Source organism: Culicoides brevitarsis, chromosome 1 (genome assembly GCF_036172545.1).
Source record: "Culicoides brevitarsis isolate CSIRO-B50_1 chromosome 1, AGI_CSIRO_Cbre_v1, whole genome shotgun sequence".
Taxonomy (NCBI): domain Eukaryota; kingdom Metazoa; phylum Arthropoda; class Insecta; order Diptera; family Ceratopogonidae; genus Culicoides; species Culicoides brevitarsis.
In genome coordinates this window covers 43,256,187-43,279,428 of record NC_087085.1, presented here as the reverse complement: position 1 = coordinate 43,279,428, position 23,242 = coordinate 43,256,187, and the positions used below count along the sequence as shown (strand labels likewise).

The 23,242-nt window shown below is 26.5% G+C and overlaps 6 protein-coding genes across 7 annotated transcripts; 3 read left to right on the top strand and 3 right to left on the bottom strand.

Annotated features, from left to right (window-relative positions):
• Positions 1-505: 505 nt before the first annotated feature.
• Positions 506-21,586, top strand: LOC134837886 (uncharacterized). Its single transcript, XM_063853278.1, has 14 exons — positions 506-676; positions 741-1,277; positions 1,333-1,577; positions 5,882-6,823; positions 6,879-6,940; positions 9,340-9,544; positions 13,695-13,954; positions 14,027-14,057; positions 14,113-14,654; positions 15,437-15,963; positions 16,015-16,148; positions 18,218-19,202; positions 20,051-21,046; positions 21,467-21,586. The coding sequence occupies exons 1-14, from the start codon at positions 545-547 to the stop codon at positions 21,584-21,586; spliced, it is 5,718 nt and encodes a 1,905-aa protein (XP_063709348.1). The 5' UTR covers positions 506-544.
• LOC134827682 (N-glycosylase/DNA lyase) lies at positions 1,590-3,419 on the bottom strand. Its single transcript, XM_063840443.1, has 4 exons — positions 3,291-3,419; positions 2,758-3,231; positions 1,773-2,138; positions 1,590-1,715 (listed from the first exon to the last, which is right to left on the bottom strand). Exons 1-4 carry the CDS (start codon positions 3,399-3,401, stop codon positions 1,599-1,601), a joined length of 1,068 nt encoding a protein of 355 aa, XP_063696513.1. The 5' UTR covers positions 3,402-3,419; the 3' UTR covers positions 1,590-1,598.
• On the top strand, positions 3,491-4,345 carry LOC134827686 (uncharacterized). Of its 2 annotated transcripts, none has more exons than XM_063840449.1 (2): positions 3,491-4,002; positions 4,066-4,345. In XM_063840449.1, the coding sequence occupies exons 1-2, from the start codon at positions 3,521-3,523 to the stop codon at positions 4,094-4,096; spliced, it is 513 nt and encodes a 170-aa protein (XP_063696519.1). In that variant the 5' UTR covers positions 3,491-3,520; the 3' UTR covers positions 4,097-4,345. The 2 variants fall into 2 exon arrangements, with proteins under 2 accessions (XP_063696519.1, XP_063696518.1); XM_063840448.1 differs by having other exon boundaries at positions 3,491-4,007.
• LOC134827687 (SAYSvFN domain-containing protein 1) lies at positions 4,819-5,442 on the bottom strand. The gene has a single exon (XM_063840450.1). It carries the CDS (start codon positions 5,347-5,349, stop codon positions 4,855-4,857), a length of 495 nt encoding a protein of 164 aa, XP_063696520.1. The 5' UTR covers positions 5,350-5,442; the 3' UTR covers positions 4,819-4,854.
• On the bottom strand, positions 6,820-8,953 carry LOC134827683 (zonadhesin-like). Its single transcript, XM_063840445.1, has 3 exons — positions 8,188-8,953; positions 7,088-7,264; positions 6,820-7,024 (listed from the first exon to the last, which is right to left on the bottom strand). The coding sequence occupies exons 1-3, from the start codon at positions 8,948-8,950 to the stop codon at positions 6,978-6,980; spliced, it is 987 nt and encodes a 328-aa protein (XP_063696515.1). The 5' UTR covers positions 8,951-8,953; the 3' UTR covers positions 6,820-6,977.
• LOC134827684 (mucin-6-like) lies at positions 16,428-17,414 on the top strand. The gene is made up of 2 exons (XM_063840446.1): positions 16,428-17,232; positions 17,291-17,414. Exons 1-2 carry the CDS (start codon positions 16,464-16,466, stop codon positions 17,338-17,340), a joined length of 819 nt encoding a protein of 272 aa, XP_063696516.1. The 5' UTR covers positions 16,428-16,463; the 3' UTR covers positions 17,341-17,414.
• Positions 21,587-23,242: the final 1,656 nt, after the last annotated feature.

Sequence of the window (23,242 nt, the reverse complement as noted above, 5' to 3'; positions counted from 1 at the left end):
CATGTTTTCAAAACTTTTAATTTTTTTTTTGAAAAATTTTTTAGTTGAACCGCTGATTTTTTTACAAGTCACTTTTTGAAAACTGAGGAAAATATTTGAATACTTCGTAATTAATTTTTTTTTAAAAATCCTTAAATTTTTTGAAATAATTTATATTATTTTTTCTCATAAAATTTTCGAGTATTTGATCAAAAATTAGAATTTTTATCATTTTTTATTTACAAATTTTTTTTTTTTGTAATTTTGACAAATTTTTTAACTGTTAAAAAAATTTATTTAAATTAAAAAAATTTTATTTATTTTTTTATTTGAATAATTAATTATTTATTTAATTATTTATTCAAAATTTATTAATTTATATGTTTGTTTAAAAAATTCTTTAAAAATTAAATATTTATTTTTTTTTTCTCATGAAAAAAAAATCAAATTAAAACTTGAAACAAAACAAAATTTGTAACGTCCTAAAATTTGACATTTCTTCTTTAATTTTTGTTTTGATCATCAATTTCTCGCTCTTCCAAACCAAAATCTTCACTAAAAAATAATGAATAGCAACAGTTTAAATTGTCGAATCTGCTTGGAAAAAGTCAACACTCAAGATGCTACAAATATTTTCACTGCTTACGTGAATGAACAGCTTTTTTCCTCACTTTTTGAGATACTTTTCAACATCGAGGTAATAAAAAAAATATTGGCGGCAATTAAAATTCAACAAATTTTGAAACTTTCTCTCCTTTTAGGTCCATCCTGATGACGAACTTCCTCAATTAATCTGCCTCAAATGCAAATTAGGCATGGAACTAGCAATAAATTTGAGAAAACAGGCAATCGAGAGTTACGAAAAGCTTTTGAACATGCCACGAACTGAAAATTTCTCAGAACAGAAGGAAAATTTCGAAATTATTGAACAAGATGACGAAATGGAAGACGGTGAACTGCTCAAAGACACCCAAGACGATGATTTTAGTGAGAACGAAGAGACAGATGCGGTTGAGTTCCTGCTTCAAAACATTCCAAAACCTTCGAAAAAGCCAAAAATTGATAATTCTGAGCGGAAATTCCAATGCAACGTCTGCGAAAAAAGATTTATCAAGAAAACGAATTTGACGGATCACTTAAAGCTGCATGCCGGAGTCAAAAATTTCAGATGTACAATTTGCGATAAGGCTTTTACGCAATTTGGGAACTTGACGGCTCACATGCGATGTCACACGAAAGAAAAACCGTTCGTTTGTCATATTTGTGAGAAGCGATATACGCAGTCATCAGCGCTAAAAGTAATTTTTTTTTACATTTTTATGATTTTTTTGTAATTTTTTGAATATTTTTTAGACTCACTTGAGAAGTCACACCAACGATCGAAGTTACGTGTGCGATATTTGCGCAAAAGGATTCACAAATGCCTCGGATTTGAGCAAACACAAGAAAATTCATTTGACGGAGAAGGAATATTTGTGCAAAAAATGCGATTTGCAGTTCACACAAAAGATTCATGTGATCCGACACGTAAGGAGAGTGCATCCTTATGAAAATCTCGATGATCTTTGGATGAAAAGAAAAATTGATTCTGAAGAAAAAACATAAAAATTGTGGAAAAATTATTTTTCAGTGATTTTTACTTCGATTTTAATTTTTTGTTGGATTTTTTCGGCTTCTTCAGTGTTCAAATTCTTCTTTGGCATCTGAAATTGTTTCAAATCCGCACAAAACATTATCTAAAAAAAATCAAAATTTAATTAAATTTCTCGAAAAAATCAATTTTTCATACTCACAGTTTGTGCCCATCCAGCATAAGGTCCGTAAATCTCTCGAAAAGTGTCTTTTATCTCCTCGTAAACTTTGGAAGAAATGCTTTTGGTTGGTTTCAAACTCGGCAGGTAATGTGCTTTTGCGATTTGAAAGACGTGAGTATCGACGGGGATGGAATCCAAGTGTCCCAAAGACATCAAACAGATGCAATCTGCTACTTTTGGACCGATTCCTGTGAGAGTGAGGAGTTCAGCGTGCGCTTCTTTGTATGAAAGGTTCTGAAGTTTTGAATACCACTCGATTTCGCCCTTTTCTTTGATTTCTTCCGTGCATTTGGCGATGTAACGTGCGCGATATCCGAAACTTGATGCTCGTAATTTTTCTTCCATCTGATTTTTAATTAAAAAAAATTAAATTAAATTTTAAAATTAAAAAAAATAAATTAATTTAATATTTAATTAATTTAAGATGAATTTAATTTTTAAATTTTATTTTTTCTGAAAAAATAATTTTTTTAAATTTACTTTGTTCTTTAATTTTAAATATTTTTTTATTTAAATTTTTAGATAAATTTTAAATTATTTGAAAAATTTAAATTATTAAATTTTTAATTTATAAGTTTATTTTGGTTTATTAATTTTATTTATTTTTCCCAATTTATTTTTTTTTTAATTTTATTTATTTTTTTTTAATTCTATTTTATTTTTTTTATTTTTATTTTTTTTTTAATTTTGCAAATTAAATTATTTTTTTTATCAATTAAATTTTATTTTATTTTTTCTTTTGAAATTTAGATTTTAGATTTTTTTTTCGATTTAAAAATATTAATTTTTAAATTAAATTATTATTTATTTAAATTTTTAAAATTCAAAAAAATTTTAAAAATTTAAATAAAATAATTAAATTATTTTTAATCGATAAAAAAAAAATAAAATCTGAATTAAAAGAAAAATTTATTATTTTTTCTCTAATATTTTATTTTTTTTTTTTAATTTAACAAAAACTTACCTTCGAATCTTTCAAATCTGCAATATTTGGAAACGAATACCAATCATCTCCTTCACAATTCGCAATTTTCGTTCCATACAACTCACAAAACTTCGAAACCAAGCTCGAAATTCTCTTAATATTGTTATTTTGTGAACAAATAAAGGAAATAATGTTCTCCGTAACTGCTTGATTCAATTGTCTCACGCCGAGAAATTCATGATTTGTTAGATTTGTTATTTCCGTGAAGTGAGGATGAGCTTTTTTCCATTTTTGGCAAAGATCTTGAAGGTTTACATCGAGTCTCAAGTAGCAACGCAACAAGTTTTCGTAATGAACATCTTCATAAAATTGCTTTGATTTTGCTTTTTTGGGAGGTTTTGTCGTGTTTAGCTTCATTTTCAAGTAAATTTCATCACAGTTGGTTTCTCCTTCGATTTTGTACAGCAACGAGTCGTCATTTTGCTTTAATTTCCATAAAATATTCGCAAAGACCTAAAAAGTTTGAAAAATTTTATGAGAAATTAATGAAAAATTTTGAAATTTTTAATTACCCCAATAAAAGTTTCATTTTCGACTTCTTTCCATCTGAATGATTGTCCTCCAAGAAGAGTCAAACGAAGATTTAATTCATTTTTTGGTACAACAATTTTCTTCCAAGACATGATTTTTCTCTGTTTTTGCCGGCTTTTTTGTTTTGATTCTTTAAAAAATTGACATTTATCACTTTCATTCGTCTCAAATCAGATTTTTTGTAAACAAACAATTTTTAAGAGCCAAAAAAATGAAAAGGTCAAGTAAAAGAATTAAACTCGAAACACAAGACGAGCCATGTGAAGTCGAATATCTCGAAGAAGAAGTTGAAGACGAAGAAGAAGAAGCTCTTGAAGAAATTCCCGAAGAAGAAAACCAAAATTTTGACGATGTAGAAACGGCAATTCCTCATGTCCTCAAGAGACTTTCGGGCATCGAAGATTTGTTAAAAATCGTTGAAAAGCGGATAAAAAAGAGAATTGACAGAGAAGACCCCCCAGTTGAAGAAGAAGCGACAATAACTTTAGCATTTCCCGTCGGAACAATTGAGGAAATTTCGCAATTTGAGACTGAAGATCTCGATTCTACCGTTTTAAGTTTCATACGAAATTTGTACCTGAATGAGAACAAAAATGTATCGATTGTGTTCCAATGTTTAGTTAAGGATAAATTAGTTTTGCAGCTTGGCAGTTGGGAAAATATGTCGAATTATAGACTTTTTAGGGATATTTTGTATGGTAAAAATTAATTTTTTCTTAAATTTCAAGGAAAAAAATTAAAATTTTATTTTTTTAGACGCGCTGAAAGAAAATTTCACAGAATTTGATGATTTTGTGTTGGAAATGAGGAAACAAATTGTAAAAGCTATCAATCGAGCGAAGGCGAAGAGTAACGATTAAAAGAAAAAAAAAATAAATAAAAAAATATTAAAAAAAAAATATTGTTAAAAATTCTAATTTTTGATAAAATACTTGAAAAAATTATGAGAAAAAAATTGCAAATAATTTTAAAAAATAATAATAAAAAAAATAATTACGAAGTATTTAATTCCTCAACTGTAACAAAAATTCTTTCGAAGTACAAATTTTTGTTTTTTTTTAAATATTAATTTTTATATATTTTTTAAATGTTTAAAAAATAATTTTAATTAGATTTTATTTAATATTTTAAAAATTTTACAAATTTATTCATGAATTAAAAATTTTTTCTAATTTAAAAAATCTATAAAATTTTTTTTTTTATTTTTGAGAAATAATTAAACTATTTATACGAAAATAATTGAAATTGAAAAATTTTATAATTTTTTAAAAATTAATTACGAAATAAATCTTTTTCTTTAATCAAAAAAAAAAGTTGAAATTTAAAATATATAAAAATTAAAATTTTAAAAATACAATTTTTAAGAATTTTTCAAATATTTAAAAATCAATTTTAATAAAAATTTTATTTATTAAAAAAAATGTAAAAGGAAAATATTTTTCAAAATTCTAAAAAAAATCTAAAAATTAACTTTTGAGAATAAAAATCAATTAAAAAGACAATTTCCATAATTTATCACAAAATATTTCCATTTATTCTCAAATTTCAAGTATGTCTAATGCCAATCTCCCGTTCAAACTGCTCTGCTTTCAGCGTCCCATCGATACTTTCAACGTTCGGATTAAAAACTGAATAAGCACTTGGCTCATTTTTCGCCCTTCTCCGTGTACTTGTCCCGAAAAAGTAGATGAAAAACAGCAACGAGAGCATAAAAAAGACAATTCCGAACTTTAATTGCACCGCAATCGCGTACAAAGTGACATAAAGTAAAAAATAAACAAAATAAACGAAATAATCGAAGGCAGTTCGCTTCTCTTGAGGCATTGTTTCGAGAATTTCTTCAGTTTCAGCTTCACTGACATCATCTGGTTGCTTTTTTTGATCGAAATTTGTGTCGTCAGTCATTTGAATGACCAAATCGTCGTCTTGTTTCATCTTGTTGCGCTTGAATGAGAAGACTTTTGTGACTTTTGCTTTGAAATTCTCATATAATTCATTCCTTTTTTGTTGTTTTCTGTACTTTTCCAACTTCTTTTCCATTATTTCATCGTAAAAAAATTTTAAATTTAATTTTTTTGTTAATTTTTTATCATTTTTTGTCGGATTTCAACTTTCCACGTAGATGTTTGTTTACATTTTTGACTGTTTTTGCACGAAAAAAAGTAATTTTTGTCGAAATGAGACAATTTTTCGTTGAAATACTGAAAAATGTAAACATTCCAATAAGAAAAATAAACAAAAATCGCAAAAATTGTTTTTAAAAAGCATGAAAGAGACTCAATGTCGAGTCTGTCTTCAACAAATTGACCTGAAAAGCTATTCCTTGAGCGAAAAATGTCAAAAATCTTACATTTGGGAGGCTCTTAACAACTTCGCAGGCGTTAAAATCATCATCGGTGATAAATTTCCTCAACAAATCTGTTGGAAATGTCATGAAAAGCTCTCATCCGCGCTTGAATTTCAATTTCAAGTCAGAAAAAGTGATGAATTTTTCCATAAAAATGATATTGAGTAAGATTTCATTCAAATTTCTTCCAAAAAATTAATTAATTTTTAAATTTTCATCTTTTAGATGCGTCATCGTCAAACAAGAATCCGATCAAAATCCCATTTTTGAGCCAAAATCTGTGATAATTGCAAGAAATGAGACTCTTGAAGTAGAAAATGATCCAAAAATCGAAGTCAAAGTTGATTTTCATGAGGACCTAATTTCAAATTTTGATGAAAAATGTCCCTCAAAGCTTCCAAAAACTCGAAAATCTCGCAGAAAATCCAAAATTGAGGCAGAAAAAAATATTTTTCGTTGCTGCATGTGTCAAAATCTCGTATTTTCCGATGAAAATTTACTTTTTTCGCACATTCAAGACATTCATGCCTCAGAAATTGACTCGAATTCCTCAAAAAATTATACTCGACGTCACAAACGCGAATGTCCTTACTGCAAAAAGCGATTTCGCTTGAATAAATCCCTCGCAGCGCATTTCACAGACATAAATTTCATCGAACCGCCTCGTGATCGTTCCTGCGAATACGAAAATGGCAAGTACAAGTACAAATCGAAGGGCGGCAAAGGCGAAAAAGTCATTTGCACGGAATGTGGCTTGGTTCTCGCCAACAAACAACAGATGAAAATGCACGAATTACGACTTCATGCCAAAGAACATCCCTTCCCGTGTCTCCATCCGGGCTGCGGAAAGAAATTTGCTGCGAAACGAATTTTAAAATTTCACGAGGCGACGCATGGCGATCGAAAACACATTTGTGACGTCTGTGGCAAGGGATTTCTCAATGAAAGGTTCTTGGAAACGCATTCTTACGTGCATAAAAATGTCAAAAAATTCCAATGCGCGCACTGCCCGCGAACATTTACGTACAAAATCATCCTCAAAGGACACGTTGAATCGCATTTCGCGGAGAAAATCTTCCGATGTGATCAATGCGAGAAAAGTTACAAATGGAAAAATGACCTCACAGCTCACGTCAAAGGCGCTCATCAAGGCAATTATCCCTACAAGTAAGAAATTTATTGAAAATTTGAACGAAATTTAATTTAATTTTTTTTTTTGTAGATGCAAATTTTGTGATAAAGGATACTTTTGTAGTTCAAGTCGAAAATATCATCAAGATCGATGTGAAAAAGCTCAATTGAATCCGAATCTAGTCAATTTTTAATGAATTCCATAATATTTTTTCCATTCAGCAGGAACAAAATAAGCTGAAATTACAAAAAAAAAGTAATTTTTTAAAGATTTGATGAAAAATAAAAAAAAAAACTTACAAAATCTTGAAGGTGCTTCAGGTACACATTTCATCGAACGTGGATCTCGTGCGAATCCGTCACGGCAAAAACAGGCAAAGTACGTGTCTTTGAAGCAATGTACTCGTGAACCGTCATCGATTTTCTCCAAACACCTGTTGCTGCATTTGAAAACTTCGTTTGGTCCGCAACGAACGACTGAAATTTAATAAAAAAATTAAAAAAAAAAAATGAAATAAAAAATGAACAAAAATAATAAAAATTAAATAAAATAATAAAAATTAAAGAAATAATAAAACAAACATAAAAATATTATTTAAAAATTTAATTTTTTTTTAAATCAACAAAATCATTTTGAGTTAAAATTTTAATTTTTACCCAATTAAAATTTAACAAAAAATAAATAATTTTAATTTAAAAAATTTAATTTTTTTTTAAATTAAAAAAAAACATTTTGGGTTAAAATATTTAAATAAAAGAGTAATAATTTTAAAATAAAAAAAAATAATTTAAAAATGTTTTAAATTTAATTTTTTTAAAATCTAGAAAAATTAAATAAAAAATATTTAAATAAATAAAAAAAAATAATAATTTTTCCCCTTTAAAATTTAACAAAAACAAAATAATTTTAAATTTTTTTTTTCGAAATAATTTCATTTTAAAAATAATCTAATTTAATTTTGCTCAAAAAAAATTAAGTTTTAAATATTTTTTGGTTCAAATGAATTTTTTTTAAACACAAAAATTTAGAAATTAATAAATTAATTAAATTATTTAACTAAAATGATTTTTCTCACATCAAGCAAAAAAAATAAATAAATGAAGAATTTAAAGAATTAAAACTTTTTAAATTTAAAAAAAAATAATTTAATTAATTTTTAGAATTTTTAGCAATTTTAATTGAATTTTATTTGCTAAAAAAAATAAATTTTGTAAATATTTATTTTTTTAATTTTTGTCTTATTTTTTACTTGAAAATTTTGAACTTTCATAAATTGAACATTATCAAATTTTTATGAATTTGTCTCAAAAAAAAAACTTCATAAAAATTATTTTAATTCATTAAATTTTTCAAATTTTGTAAAATAATTTTTAATAATATTTTTAAAAAATTTTCTTACTTTCTGTAGATTTGGGACATTCCTTCTGCGAAACACACTTGCCCGTTGTCAAATTTCTCTTGAACCCAATTTTGCAAAAACATCCCGTGCGACATTCCATTTTGCAATCTGCTTGATGATTTGCACAACTTTCCGTGCATTTACTGCCACAAGTTGTGAACTCTTCATTTTCGCCCGTGCAACTGAAACATTTGTCTTCAGGAACGCATTTCCCGTCACTTAAAGATCTTTTGTATCCCGGAAGACAGAAACAGCCTTCAAGACACATCCGATGACATAAACTTTCATCATCGCCGCATTTTTCGTTGCAACTGTTTCCGCATGTCGCATAAGCCTCATTTGCTCCTGTACAAAATTGACATTTTGCCTCGGGGACACATTCTCCGTTGAATTTCGATCTCCGATAGCCCGGTTTACAAAAACAGCCTTGAACGCAAATTTTCGGGCAATTCATTCGATCTTCGCCGCACGTCGTAGAGCAATTACTTCCGCAATAATTGAAAAATTCATGAACTCCCGGGCACGCATCGCATTTTTCTTCGGGCACACAAACTCCGGAATGCGAACGACGATGTCCTGCTTTGCAAGAACACCCAATTTTACAAACTGCGGGACACATTTCGGCTTTTTCGCCGCAATTTACGTTGCAAGAAGAGGCACATTCAGAATATTCTTCATTAAGACCTTCGCAAACGACAGTTTTGTGGGCAGTTGATGCTTGAAAAAATAACGGAACGAGCAAAATTGGTATGAAAGACTTCATTTTTACGCGTGAACTGAATTTTTGTTGGGAATTTTGCGATATTTAAAGAAATTTTTTGAACAAATAAATAATTTTTATCACAAAAAAACGTGAACAAAAAAAAAAACTGATCTTATGAACGTGAGAGCGTTCAACTTGATTTTGCACATAATTTTGATAAATTGAATCAATTGTTTTAATTGATCTTGGCTTTTGTCATACAAGGAAGTTGTTTTTAAATTTTGTCACATCTGAGATAAAAGTTAAAAAATGATAAATATGTTTAATTTAAATTTAAAAAAAATATTAATGCAATTTTTTATAAACTTCGAAGTTGAAATAATTAAAATAATTTTTAAAATAAAAAATAGAGAAAGTAGTTTAAAAAAATTTACTTATTTTTTCTGTAGATTTGGGACATTCTTTTGCGGAACACACTTGCCCGTCATTTTACAAATTTCTCTTGAACCCAATTTTGCAAAAACATCCCGTGCGACATTCCATTTTGCAATTTGATGACTTTGCACAACTTTCCGTGCATTTACTGCCACAAGTTGTGAACTCTTCATTTTCGCCCGTGCAAGTTGAAACATTTGTCTTAGGAACGCATTTCCCGTTCTGAAAGATCTTTTATACCCCGAAAGACAGAAACAGCCTTCAACACACATCCGATGACATAAACTTTCATCATCGCCGCATTTTTCGTTGCAACTGTTTCCGCATGTCGCATAAGCCTCATTTGCTCCTGTACAAAGTTGACATTTCGCCTCGGGGACACATTCTCCATTAAATTTCGATCTCCTATAGCCTGGTTTACAAAAACAGCCTTGAACGCAAATTTTCGGGCAATTCATTCGATCTTCGCCGCACGTCGCAGAACAATTACTTCCGCAATAATTGAAAAATTCATGCACTCCCGGGCACGCATCGCATTTTTCTTCAGGCACGCAAACTCCGGAATGCGATCGACGATGTCCCGCTTTGCAAGAACAACCAATTTTACAAACTGCGGGACAGATTTCGGCTTTTTCTCCGAAATTTACGTTGCAAGAAGAGGCACACTCGGAATATTCTTCATTAGGACCTTCGCAAACGACAGTTTTGTGGGCAGTTGATGCTTGGAAAAATAAGGGAACGAGCAAAATTGGTATGAAAGACTTCATTTTTACGCGTGAACTGAATTTTTGTTGGAAATTTTGCGATATTTAAAGAAATTTTTTTAACAAAGAATAAATAAGAAAAAATTTTTTTTCAGATTCAATTTTTTGGCAGTTTTGAGAATAATTTTTATCACAAAAAAACGTGAGACAAGGTAAGAATTATGAAGATTTTCTATGAAAAAAATATATTTTTTTTAAATTTTGTGATAAATTCTATGAACGTGAGAGCGTTCAACTTGATTTTGCACATAATTTTGATAAATTGAATGAATTGATTGTGAAATTATACAACATCAGCACATTTGGCTTTTGTCATACAAGGAAGTTGTTTTTAAATTTTGTCACATTTTGAGTTAAAAAATGATTAAAAATGTTTAATAAATTAAAAAAAAATATTAACAATTTTTTATCCATTTGAAGTTGAAATTTGACAAAAATTTTTTTGACACAGTTTTTGACATAGTTTTTGACACAGTTTTTTGCCTTGATTTAGTTTTCAAATCAAAACTATGTCAAAGAAAAAAATTTTTTTTCAGATTCAATTTTTTGGCAGTTTTGAGTTAAAAAATGATTAAAAATGATAAATTAGAGCTCTCTGACAAATTTTTATCCATTTGGAGCAAGATTTGACAAAAATGGCTTTGACACAGTTTTTGACATAGTTTTTGACACAGTTTTTTGCCTTGATTTAGTTTTCAAATCAAAACTATGTCAAAGAAAAATTTTTTTTTCAGATTCAATTTTTTGGCAGTTTTGAGTTAAAAAATGATTAAAAATGATAAATTAGAGCTCTCTGACAAATTTTTATCCATTTGGAGCAAGATTTGACAAAAATGGCTTTGACACAGTTTTTGACATAGTTTTTGACACAGTTTTTTGCCTTGATTTAGTTTTCAAATCAAAACTATGTCAAAGAAAAAATTTTTTTTCAGATTCAATTTTTTGGCAGTTTTGAGTTAAAAAATGATTAAAAATGATAAATTAGAGCTCTCTGACAAATTTTTATCCATTTGGAGCAAGATTTGACAAAAATGGCTTTGACACAGTTTTTGACATAGTTTTTGACACAGTTTTTTGCCTTGATTTAGTTTTCAAATCAAAACTATGTCAAAGAAAAAATTTTTTTTCAGATTCAATTTTTTGGCAGTTTTGAGTTAAAAAATGATTAAAAATGATAAATTAGAGCTCTCTGACAAATTTTTATCCATTTGGAGCAAGATTTGACAAAAATGGCTTTGACACAGTTTTTGACATAGTTTTTGACACAGTTTTTTGCCTTGATTTAGTTTTCAAATCAAAACTATGTCAAAGAAAAAATTTTTTTTCAGATTCAATTTTTTGGCAGTTTTGAGTTAAAAAATGATTAAAAATGATAAATTAGAGCTCTCTGACAAATTTTTATCCATTTGGAGCAAGATTTGACAAAAATGGCTTTGACACAGTTTTTGACATAGTTTTTGACACAGTTTTTTGCCTTGATTTAGTTTTCAAATCAAAACTATGTCAAAGAAAAAATTTTTTTTCAGATTCAATTTTTTGGCAGTTTTGAGTTAAAAAATGATTAAAAATGATAAATTAGAGCTCTCTGACAAATTTTTATCCATTTGGAGCAAGATTTGACAAAAATGGCTTTGACACAGTTTTTTGCCTTGATTTAGTTTTCAAATCAAAACTATGTCAAAGAAAAAATTTTTTTTCAGATTCAATTTTTTGGCAGTTTTGAGTTAAAAAATGATTAAAAATGATAAATTAGAGCTCTCTGACAAATTTTTATCCATTTGGAGCAAGATTTGACAAAAATGGCTTTGACACAGTTTTTGACATAGTTTTTGACACAGTTTTTTGCCTTGATTTAGTTTTCAAATCAAAACTATGTCAAAGAAAAAATTTTTTTTCAGATTCAATTTTTTGGCAGTTTTGAGTTAAAAAATGATTAAAAATGATAAATTAGAGCTCTCTGACAAATTTTTATCCATTTGGAGCAAGATTTGACAAAAATGGCTTTGACACAGTTTTTGACATAGTTTTTGACACAGTTTTTTGCCTTGATTTAGTTTTCAAATCAAAACTATGTCAAAGAAAAAATTTTTTTTCAGATTCAATTTTTTGGCAGTTTTGAGTTAAAAAATGATTAAAAATGATAAATTAGAGCTCTCTGACAAATTTTTATCCATTTGGAGCAAGATTTGACAAAAATGGCTTTGACACAGTTTTTGACATAGTTTTTGACACAGTTTTTTGCCTTGATTTAGTTTTCAAATCAAAACTATGTCAAAGAAAAAATTTTTTTTCAGTTTCAATTTTTTGGCAGTTTTGAGTTAAAAAATGATTAAAAATGATAAATTAGAGCTCTCTGACAAATTTTTATCCATTTGGAGCAAGATTTGACAAAAATGGCTTTGACACAGTTTTTGACATAGTTTTTGACACAGTTTTTTGCCTTGATTTAGTTTTCAAATCAAAACTATGTCAAAGAAAAATTTTTTTTTCAGTTTCAATTTTTTAGCAGTTTTGAGTTAAAAAATGATTAAAAATGATAAATTAGAGCTCTCTGACAAATTTTTATCCATTTGGAGCAAGATTTGACAAAAATGGCTTTGACACAGTTTTTGACATAGTTTTTGACACAGTTTTTTGCCTTGATTTAGTTTTCAAATCAAAACTATGTCAAAGGAATTTTTTTCAATTTCATTTTTTTATGCCCAAAGACTCTTAGGGTACTCAAATAACTAAGAATTACTTACAAAAATTTTAAGGGCACACCGGAACACACGACAAGTCAAGTTTAATACCGCATTTTTCTTCGAAATGCGGTAAAAAATTTATAAATTAAATAATTAAAAAAATTAAAAAATAAATTAAGTTTTAAAGAAAATATTATTTAAAAAAAATTAAATTTTAAATTTTTAAAAATTTTAATTTTTTTTATTTAAAATGCAAGAAAAAATATTCGTATTCGAATGTTCGAACTTTGTTATTGATATTTGGTAAAAAAAAAAATCAAAAATTAAATTATTTTAAATTATTATTAAAAATTTAATTAATTTGAAATTCTTATTTAATATTTATTTAAATTCAAATTAAATTGAATTAAATAAAAAATTTTAAAAATTTAAATTAAATTTAAAAATTAAGATTTTATTCTTTATTTTTAAATTATTTTAATTTTAATTTAAGAAAATTGAAAAAATTTCTAAAATATTTTTTTTTTCATTTTTGTAAATAAATTAATTAGAATTAAATTTTTATTCAATTAATTTTTATTTTTATTAATTATATTTTTTTAAATTCATTGAAAAATTCAATAATTTAGTAAAAATATTTTTTTCGACCTAATTTAACTGAAATTCGATTAACATCTGACGCCTTCACACATTTCCTACTTGTTACCCATCATTAATAACAATTCTTAACAGAACATTTAATCAAACAACATTAAATATTCATCAACTTGTTACACTTAATCATACAATTAATAGTATTAACCGAACACATAAAAAGCGATGCTCGGATGAGCTTTCAATTAATCTAATCGAAAAAATTGTTCGGAAAAGTCACTTTTTTCATTTTTCTGCTTTTGAAAATAAATTTTCTTGGAAAAAAAGCCTGAAAATGGCGAATGTTCGAACAACTCCTGTTACGAAAACGCCAAAAGAAAATGTTTACACGATTTTTCAAATCCCGTTTTTGTTGAGCGCCGTCACGGGAGTCGTTCCTTTCTCAATTCCCGCTTACATGAAGGAAAAATTGTTCAAAAAAGCGATGATAAGTAACATTTGGTGCGGATTTTGGTGCGCATTTCTGGCTGTTAATTATCATTTTGCGACAGTTCAGAGCATGACGCAGGAAGAAGTCACGAAAACAAGTAAAAAAAATATTTTTTTCGATAAAATTTGAATAAAAATCGATAATTTCTCACCCATTCTCGCTTCGTTAGGCAATTTAACGACCGCAATCGGACTTTTCATGTAAGTAATTGCATTTTTAATCAATTTAATTGCATTTCTCGTCTCGTCCCATTAGCATCTATATGGAGCCCGCGATGATGTGCGTTGACGTCTTGGCAGCAATAATTAATCAGAATAATTTCATTTCGGTCTTTGAACGTTTGAAAGTCGTCGATGAGAAATTGGCGAAGGAAAATATCGACTTGCCGTACACAAAAATCGTAAAATTGGGCAAAATTTTATCTGGAGTCGTATTTTTTGCGGAAATTACCATCACGACAATGAATTTTTTCATGTTTACGAACGACATTAATTGGATGTCGATTTATTTTTATTTCACGGGGATCCCGATGATTTTGAGCTCGTTGGCGAAAATTTGGTTCATTTGTTTGATTGTCGTTGTGAGACAACGATTTAAGGCGATTAATCGTTATTTGAATGAAACTTCGAAGGTTTTTGGAGCGCAAAAGAAAAAATATGAACAAGATGTTGGGGAAATGTTGCCGGAGGATACGACGAATTATTTGGAGAAAGATATGCTTTTTGTACGAACTAAAAATTCTGTGGCGCAAAAATTTGATTCTCGAATTGTGAGAGTTTCGCCTTTTGATCGTATCAGTAAGTATTGAAAAAAAATCTGAAAATATAAGACAAAAATATTAATTTCACATTTAAAAAAAATAACAACAAATAGGAAATTTGCTAAAAAAAAAATATAAAACATTTTTTTAAATAACAAAAATTTAAATTAAATTAAATAAAAATTAAAATCAATTTCTTTAATTTGATAAAATAAAATTCAAAAATAATTTTTATAAAAAATAAAATAAAAAAATAATATTTTTAGAAATTAAAAAAATTAATAAAACTAATAAATTATGGCAATTTTAATTTTTTTCGCTAAATTTAATTTTTTTTTAATTTTGGAAAATAATTAAATTAAAAAAAATAAACTAAAAAAATCAAATTTTAAAAAAATAATTAAAAAAGTAAAATTTTAATAAATTTCATTAAAAATTTAATTAAATTAAAAATTTTTCGACTGTAAAAATTAAAATAAATTTTTAAATTAAATTAAAATAATTATTAATTCAAACATGAAATTAAAAATGGAATATTTTAAAAAATTTTTGATTCTTGAAGAATAATTTTTATTTTTTTTTATATTTTATTATTTATATTAAGAATATTTTTTTTTATTAAAATTAAATTAAAAAAAATTAATTTTTAATATTTTATTTATTAAATTTTTTTTAAAAAAATAATAAATTCGAGCGCAAAAGTTAAGAAAAATAATTAAAAAAATGAAATTTAAAAAATCATTAAAATTATATTAAATTAAAAAAATTTATCGACAGAAAATATTAAAATATTTTTTTTTGATTTTCAAAAATTTTCAGAAGAACCAAACCCTTTCCTCATATCCGGCAACGTCGTCAAAGACGCAAATCTCTCTCCCGAAAAAGAATTCATCGTTGGCGACAAAATGGACCAAAAACTCACCTCGCTGTGCAAACTTCACGACGAAATCTGCGAAATTGCCCGTGTCATCAACCAAATGTTCAGTTTCCAGATGCTCCTGATGATGGCTTACGGTTTCATGAGCATCACGGCGCAATTCTACTTCTTGTACTGCGGCTTAATGGACCAACCAATCCCGAGTCAATTCCGTTCGGCGCAAAATATCCAAATTTCCCTCGCCTCAATCTTCTACACGGGCTGCAAATGCATCGCGATTACTTTTGTTTGTTGGAAAACGAAATACGATGCGCGCAAAACGGGCGTTTATTTGCACAAACTCGCTCACACCGTCGACGAAGTCCATTTTTACAACGTCGTGAACCATTTGTCGCTGAAACTGCTGAATCATCAACTCAATTTTACGGCTTGCGGATTTTTTGACCTTGATATGACGACAATTTATGCTGTAAGTTGAATTTTTTGTTAAGAATTTTTGAAAATTTTAATTTTTTTGTAGATTGCGGGCGCTATTACGAGTTATTTGATCATTTTGGTGCAATTTAACTTGGCAGCTGTGCGAACAAAGCCCAATAATGGAACTTTGGTGACCAATATGTCGAAAATTTTGAATGTCACGGAGATGCCTTCGACGTTGAAGCCCTAAAATGAGACAAAAAAGTTAAATTTTATTAATTTTTGATGTTGTTTGAAGCGTTTTTCGTCAAAAATTATGAAATTTCTGACACGTGAGTGACTTAAAAGTGTAAATTTTAAACCTAAAATACTCAAAATGAAATTTTTTGTGCAATTCCGCATCAAAATCGCACAAAACGTGACTTATCACGAAATTTTTGTAAATTTTTAAGCAACAAGGCACGTCGTGTTCACTCAAAATTATCATCAGTCTCACTTAAAATTGTTATAAAGTCAGTTTCAGTCGCGTTTCGCATCAAATTTTGTTCAAAAATGCTCCTTAAAGTATCTCTCGTCTTGTTCTTTGGGATTTTCGTCGATGCCCAAGACTTGTGTTCGGGTCCCAACGAAGCATGGAACGACTGTGGCTCGTATTGCAACCAAAAATGTGGCGAAATTGAACTTTTTTGCGAATTTGAATGCACTCCGGATTGTTTTTGCGTTGAAGGTCATCGTCGAAACAGCCTAAATATTTGCGTTCCCGAAGAAGAATGTGACGTTCGTCCTCAAATAAGTGCAAAAACTTGCTCCGGCATCAACGAATTCTACACAAATTGCGGCAATAACTGCACCGATCAATGTCACAGCAACGAAAAAACGTGTCGCGATACCGAATGTCAAGCTGGATGTTTTTGCAGGAACGGTTACAAGCGAAATTCGGCAGGAATTTGTGTGCCGCCCAAACAATGTTTCTGCAATGACGAGACAGAAGAGTACAAAGCAGGTGATCGTTGTTGCGAATCTTGTGAACAAATTTTTTGCACCCAAAAATACGAAATTGGATGTTTTTGTAAAGCAGGCTTGAAACGAGATCCGAAGACGGGAAAATGCGTTTTGCCCGAAAAATGTCCCAAAAGTATCGTTGCGACGTTGTATTGCAAGGAAAATGAAGAGTTGAAGTGCAGCAACAAGTGTTTGGAGTTGCCTAAAGACGAACAGGGAGAAGGATGTACGAAGGAATGTTACTATGATTGTTTTTGCAAAGAAGGGTTTGTGCGAGATTCGAAGACGAAAAAATGTGTTGTTCCGAAAAAACATGAAGGTGAGTTAATTTTTTTGAAAATTTAAATATTTTTTTTTATTTTTTCTTTTTTTTTTAGGCTATTATCTTATTCCTCAATGTATTTTAAAATATGTTCCATTTGTGTAAAAAAAAGATGTGAAATTATTTCAATCAATAAATAAAAAAAAAATTAAAAATTTGTTTTAATTTTTGTTTAATTTTATTAAAATTAATTATTGAAAAATTTCATTAAAATATTTTTCAAAAAATTAAATAAAATTTTAAAAAATCGAAAAATAATTAATTTCAATATTTTTTTTTTAATTTTAAACTCAATTTTAGTTCTTTGATAAATTTTTAAAATTATTGATTTTTAAATTATAATTATTAAAAAATAATTATTAATTATTTTATTAAATTTTTTATTGAGTTTATTTTTTTTAATTAAATAATATTTATAATAATAATTATAATAATATTTAAAATTTTAATTAAAATTATTATTATTTTATTATTTAAATAATAAATAATAATAAATTAAATTTGTATTTAAAATAAATTTAAACTTTAAAATTTATAATTAATTAAATTATTTTAATTAAAATTATTATTATTTTATTTTAACAATTTTATTATTTAAATAATAAATAATTTAATTAAATTTTTGTAATATTTTTTCATTAACATAAATTATTAAAAAAAATAAATAAATTTATATAAAAAATTTTAAATTTTAAAAAAATATTTTTAATATTAAATTAAAATTAATTAATCAATAATTTTATTAAATTATCAAAAATTAAATTAAATTTTTAAATTAAAAAAAAAATATAAAATAATTTGGTAAAAATTCTTCAATTTCAACTAATTCAACTTTTTGCTACATTTTTTTCATGTTTCGACCCACTGTGTCAAATCAGCTGTTTTCATGTTTGTTTACATTTTGAAGTCAAATTTCGCTTTCGCATCTTTTTCCTTTAAAAAAACTAAAATTATCAATGAAATATTAATTTTAATCCAAAAAAATGTCTCAAGAAATTAATTTAATTGTATCAGTTGTGAGCGAAAACCTTCTTGAGTCTGAAATTTGCACGCAAAACGACTTAAAACTACTAAAATTGAGTCAAGCAGACAAAATTTCACCAAAAAATGGAATAAATTTATCAAGTCACTGTGAAAATTGTTCAAAATCAATCATTTTAAACATTTATTTCAATGGAAAGCGAAAATTTCAAAGCAAATCCGATGAAATTAAAGAAGATGACACAAATTCAGAACAAGAATGGGAAGAACCGCACATCGTGATCAAAGAAGAACCTTTTCTCGGAACAGAAACAAAAGCTGAAAGTCACGTAATTTATCCCGGAATCGCTTATCAACTCCCAGCAGACCTTCCATTGCCTCCTTTGGACAACATCAAGGCGCCATTCTTCGCGGAAATGACAAATTCTGACGGAAGCAAGTTTTACATCGAACAAAAAGACAAAAAATCTGAAATTTTTGTCACGAATTACGATCCCCGAGTGACTTTTTGTGACATTTGCAGCTTTGAAGTATCAAAAATCGAACAAATCCCGCAACATCGTCAAGGGCATTTTTTTACAAAAACCGAAAATGGCATTTGTCGAGGCTGTGGATACAAATTTGGAGTCGAGGAACAGTCGAATCACACATTTTTCTGCAGCAAAAAAGATGAAATTCAAGAATTTATTTGCACCGAATGTGATTTTGAGGCGAAAGACTGTCGAAAATTACGAGCGCATGTTCAACGAGTACATCGTCAATCCGAGGAAAATGAATTTTTGGAGGAAATTCAACCTGTAACGAAGAAAAAAGTTAAAAAAGTTGGAGGAAAGGATGCGGCAATTGATGAATATTTGTCGTATTTGAGCTTACCTGAGAATTGTGTGCTGCCAAATTTGTATAAATTGAGTGCTCAGCATAGTCGGATGCATCCACAGCCCGATGGAACGAGCATTTATGTTGGAAAAGGCACGAATCATCTTCAGGTGAGTTAAAATTTGCTAAAAAATTCAAATAAAAAGAAATTTTTTTTTTAATTATTTTTTTTTTATTAAAAAAAAAATATTTGAACCTTCAAAAGTATCAAAAAAATTCAAAAATTTTCGAAATTTAAAAAAAATCATTTAAAAAATTTTTTAAATTTTATTAAAATTTTATTTTATTTTATTTTATTAAATTTAAATATTTCAAAATTGTCAAAAAAAAAATAATTTTGAAAGAAATTTTTGAAAATTATTTTTTTAATTTTGAAAAAAAAAATGTTTTGACCTTCAAAAGTATCAAAAAAGAAAATAAAAATATTTAAAATTTAAAAAAAAATTAGTTCAAAAAATTTTAAATTAAATTTTTAAAAATTTCAAAAATGTTCTAAAATTGATTTTTTAGTCATTTTTTTTTAAATTGAAAAGAAATTTTTTTTTAAATTATTTTTTTATTTAAAAAAATGGATATAAACCTTCAAAAATTTTAAAAATTAAAATGTGGTCGAAATATTTTTTTTTAAATATTTTCTTTTATTTTGAAAAAAATTACTTAAATTTTTAGAAATCTAAAAAATTTTCAGTAAATTATTTTATTATTTTAAAAATAAGAAAAAAATCATTAAATTTTAAAAAAAACTACAAATTTCATTCAATTTTGAGATTTTGTAAAATTTAAAAAAAATAATTTTTAATTTTTTTTAAATTTGTTCTGAATTCTATCGATTTTTAATTAATTTGAAAATTTTTTGCTTCAGAAAAGTTAGAAAAAATAATTTTAAAAATTTTTCTTATTATAAATCTTTACCTTTCTCTGCATAAAATTAATATTTTTAATTTTTCTCTAATTTTAGGTAATGAATTTCGATCCTCGTCGCGAAAAATGTGAACTTTGCGGCAAATCTCAGCTGAAAAACAAGCCAGATTTGATCGCCCATCGTTTCAAGGAGCATTTCTTCCCTTCATTTGCCGGTAACGAGTGTCAAGGATGTCACAAAGAATTCCAAACTGCCGAATCTAAAATCGCCCATAGTCATTTTTGCATCAAAAAATCCCAAATTCCCGTGAATTTCTGTCGAAAATGCAACGAACAATTCCCGACGTACCCAAAATACGTTTCGCACATCAAAAAAATCCACAATGGCGACGGAATCGAGCAAAAGTACATGTGTCATCTGTGTTCATCGACTTTCGAACGACCCACGCAACTCGAATTGCACGTGATAAAACACAAAGACCCAAAACCCTTCAAATGCGCTCATTGCGAAGCCGAGTACAAAGGAAGACACGGACTCGAAACGCATTTAATTCGGATTCATTTTCCGCATGAAGCGAAATTTACGTGCAATGTGTGTCAACCTGCCGCTCTTTTCGGCTCGAACGAACAGTATAAGACGCATTTGAATATTGTGCATTTTATGAATTCGAAGGAGAAACAAGAATGTCCGCATTGCAAAAAAATGATACGAAAACTCGGATTGGCGCATCACATAAGGCAACAACACACAAATTCGGGCCCCAAGGAGAAATTCGAGTGCCCGAGTTGCAATAAAATATTTTTCAATAAAAAAGGACTCGATATTCATTCGGTGATTCATCTGCCGGAGGATCAGAGACAATTTCGATGTCGGTTTTGTGGAAGGAGTTTTAATTTCAAACAACATTTGGTTGCTCATGAACGAAGTCATACGGGAGAAAAACCGTTTAAATGTGAAACTTGCGGAAAGGCTTTTGCGAGAAAACAGGCGTTGACAGATCATCAGAGAGAACATACAGGACAAGGGTATGTTTGTTCGGTTTGTAGTCGCGTTTTCACGGATCGAGGGAATTATCGACATCATATGAAGCAAGTGAGTGAAATTTATTTTTTTAATTTTTACATTTTTTTTATTAAATTATTTTTTAAATTTTTATTTTTTTATTTATTTTTTTTTTATTTAATATATTTTTTTAATTAGTTAAATTTTTTTATTACGAATTTCTTCGATTTTTTTCAGAATTATTATTTTGTATTGTGAAATAATTTTTTTTTTAATTTTATTTAATTAAATTAAATTTTTAAATAAATTAATTATTTTATTTTTTTTCTAAATTTAATTATTTTTACAAATTTTTATAAATTAATTTTTTTGTAATTTTTCTTCTATTTTTTTTTAATTCTTTAAAATTATTTTTAAATTATTTGTTTTTAATTTTTGTAATCTTTCTTTTAAATTTAAATTTTTTCTTTAAAAAAAATCAATTTTTATTTATTTTTTATTTTTTTGCAGCACGAGAGTCAAATGGGTGTCAAATTAACATTTAATCACGAAGAAAGAAGATTAATGAGACTAAAAGTACTCACAGCAGAACAAGCACTGAAAGGAGGTTTAAACGACGATTTTTCATAGAAAAATGCTTTCTTATAGAATAATTTTGAATTTTTGTAATAAATAAAATAAATAATAATATTTAATAAATTGAGATTTTTTTTCATGTTTCCCGGTTTTAAGAATTTTATTTTTTAAAATTTAAAAAAAAATTTTGTTATTTTCTATAAACTTTCTAACCAATTAATGAAAATTTTTGCGTTCGACAAAATTATTTTTATTTATTTTATTTTTTTGTATTTTGATGTCTGTCAAATTTCAAGGGAATTAAATTTTTGGTCTTAAAAAATTAATTTAAAGAAAATTTATTAAATTATAGAAAATTATTTAAACATTAAATTTTTATTTATTTTATTTTTTTTGAATTTGAAATAGAAAAATTACTTTTTTTATATTTTTCACAAAATTTATATTTAAAAGATTTTTTTTAACATTTTTCTTAAAATTCATTTTCGAGTAAAAAAAATTTGCTAAATTTTTAAAAATAAAATTTAAATTTTTGAATTTTTTTAATTTAAAAATAAAAATTTTTAAAATAGAATTTTATTTTTTTTATTACTCACCTTTAATTTTTTTTTTCAAATCAAAAAATATTAAAAAAACGAATTTAAATTTTTCCATAAAGCTTTTTATTATATTTATTTTTATCATATATATAATCATCATAATATAATAATATTTATTAGATTTAATGGTTACATTGAATTATATGACTAGTTTTTTGTTTTGTTTTTTCTTCATTTTATTATTTTAATAATTTCATGGATAAGTTTTCAACAAAAGCTTAATTCATTAAAAATATTATTTTTTATTATTTTAAAAAAATCAAAAGGAATGAATAAAACTTAATTTTTATATTTTTTTAATACTTTCATTTTTCTTTTATTTATCATTAAATTTAAGCTTTTCAAACACTGCAACAATAATAGATTTACTATAAATTTGCCAGAAATAGCTTTTAGCTTTTTAATTAATTTTATTTACTTATAGCAATTTTTTTTTAGAAAAAGCAATTTAATTGGCCAACAATTTATTTATTAAATTTTATAAAATAAAATAATACTCAGGCCAATTTTTTTGTTCCTTATCTTTTCTTATCCTTTTTGTTTCAAGCTTATGTTCATCACTGCTTCTATCTATTAATTTATTAATTATTTATTTTTAAGCTATATTTTTTTTAAGTAGGTTGGAGTAAGCATTACAAATATTAATTTTTTTTAACAACATGCAAATAAATATTTATATCAAGAAATAAAAAACATGATCTTTGAAGATATTTTAATTAATTTTTTAACATTTTAAATAAATAATAAAATTGATATTTTTTGTTTTGTTTTATAATAAGCGTTCAATTGATGTGTAATTAAGTAATAATTTGTATTTTAAATTCTTTAAGCTTGTTTTTTTTGGTTTTTCTAGTTTGGGAATTTTTTCATATATAAATATATATTTTTACATAATATATATAATAAATATTAATCATGTTGTAGCTCTACGCTAATTTTTTTCTAATAATGTTCTTGAAGCTATTAGCATTTTTTTTTATTTATTTGGAACAAAAATTATTATTTTACTATTTTTTGGATTTTTTTTTCTTAAAATAATAGTTTTATTTTATAGAATATAGTAAAATAATACATTTTGTTATTAATAATTAAATATTCATTAGACAAATAT

Excerpts from the sequence above, each read along its gene's own strand:
- LOC134827682 (XM_063840443.1), bottom strand. The coding sequence starts at position 3,401 with ATGTCTTGGAAGAAAATTGTTGTACCAAAAAATGAATTAAATCTTCGT. Across the intron at positions 3,232-3,290 it reads AAAATGAAACTTTTATTGGG|GTCTTTGCGAATATTTTATG; the intron begins GTAATTAAAAAT and ends CAAACTTTTTAG. Across the intron at positions 2,139-2,757 it reads CAGATTTGAAAGATTCGAAG|ATGGAAGAAAAATTACGAGC; the intron begins GTAAGTTTTTGT and ends ATTAAAAATCAG.
- LOC134827683 (XM_063840445.1), bottom strand. The coding sequence starts at position 8,950 with ATGAAGTCTTTCATACCAATTTTGCTCGTTCCGTTATTTTTTCAAGCA. Across the intron at positions 7,265-8,187 it reads ATGTCCCAAATCTACAGAAA|TCGTTCGTTGCGGACCAAAC; the intron begins GTAAGAAAATTT and ends ATTAAATTTCAG. Across the intron at positions 7,025-7,087 it reads TGAAGCACCTTCAAGATTTT|CTTATTTTGTTCCTGCTGAA; the intron begins GTAAGTTTTTTT and ends TTGTAATTTCAG.
- LOC134827684 (XM_063840446.1), top strand. The coding sequence starts at position 16,464 with ATGCTCCTTAAAGTATCTCTCGTCTTGTTCTTTGGGATTTTCGTCGAT. Across the intron at positions 17,233-17,290 it reads TGTTCCGAAAAAACATGAAG|GCTATTATCTTATTCCTCAA; the intron begins GTGAGTTAATTT and ends TTTTTTTTTTAG.
- LOC134827687 (XM_063840450.1), bottom strand. The coding sequence starts at position 5,349 with ATGGAAAAGAAGTTGGAAAAGTACAGAAAACAACAAAAAAGGAATGAA.
- LOC134837886 (XM_063853278.1), top strand. The coding sequence starts at position 545 with ATGAATAGCAACAGTTTAAATTGTCGAATCTGCTTGGAAAAAGTCAAC. Across the intron at positions 9,545-13,694 it reads GTCTTAGGAACGCATTTCCC|CCTGAAAATGGCGAATGTTC; the intron begins GTTCTGAAAGAT and ends TTGGAAAAAAAG. Across the intron at positions 21,047-21,466 it reads ATCGACATCATATGAAGCAA|CACGAGAGTCAAATGGGTGT; the intron begins GTGAGTGAAATT and ends ATTTTTTTGCAG.
- LOC134827686 (XM_063840448.1), top strand. The coding sequence starts at position 3,521 with ATGAAAAGGTCAAGTAAAAGAATTAAACTCGAAACACAAGACGAGCCA. Across the intron at positions 4,008-4,065 it reads TTTTAGGGATATTTTGTATG|ACGCGCTGAAAGAAAATTTC; the intron begins GTAAAAATTAAT and ends TTATTTTTTTAG.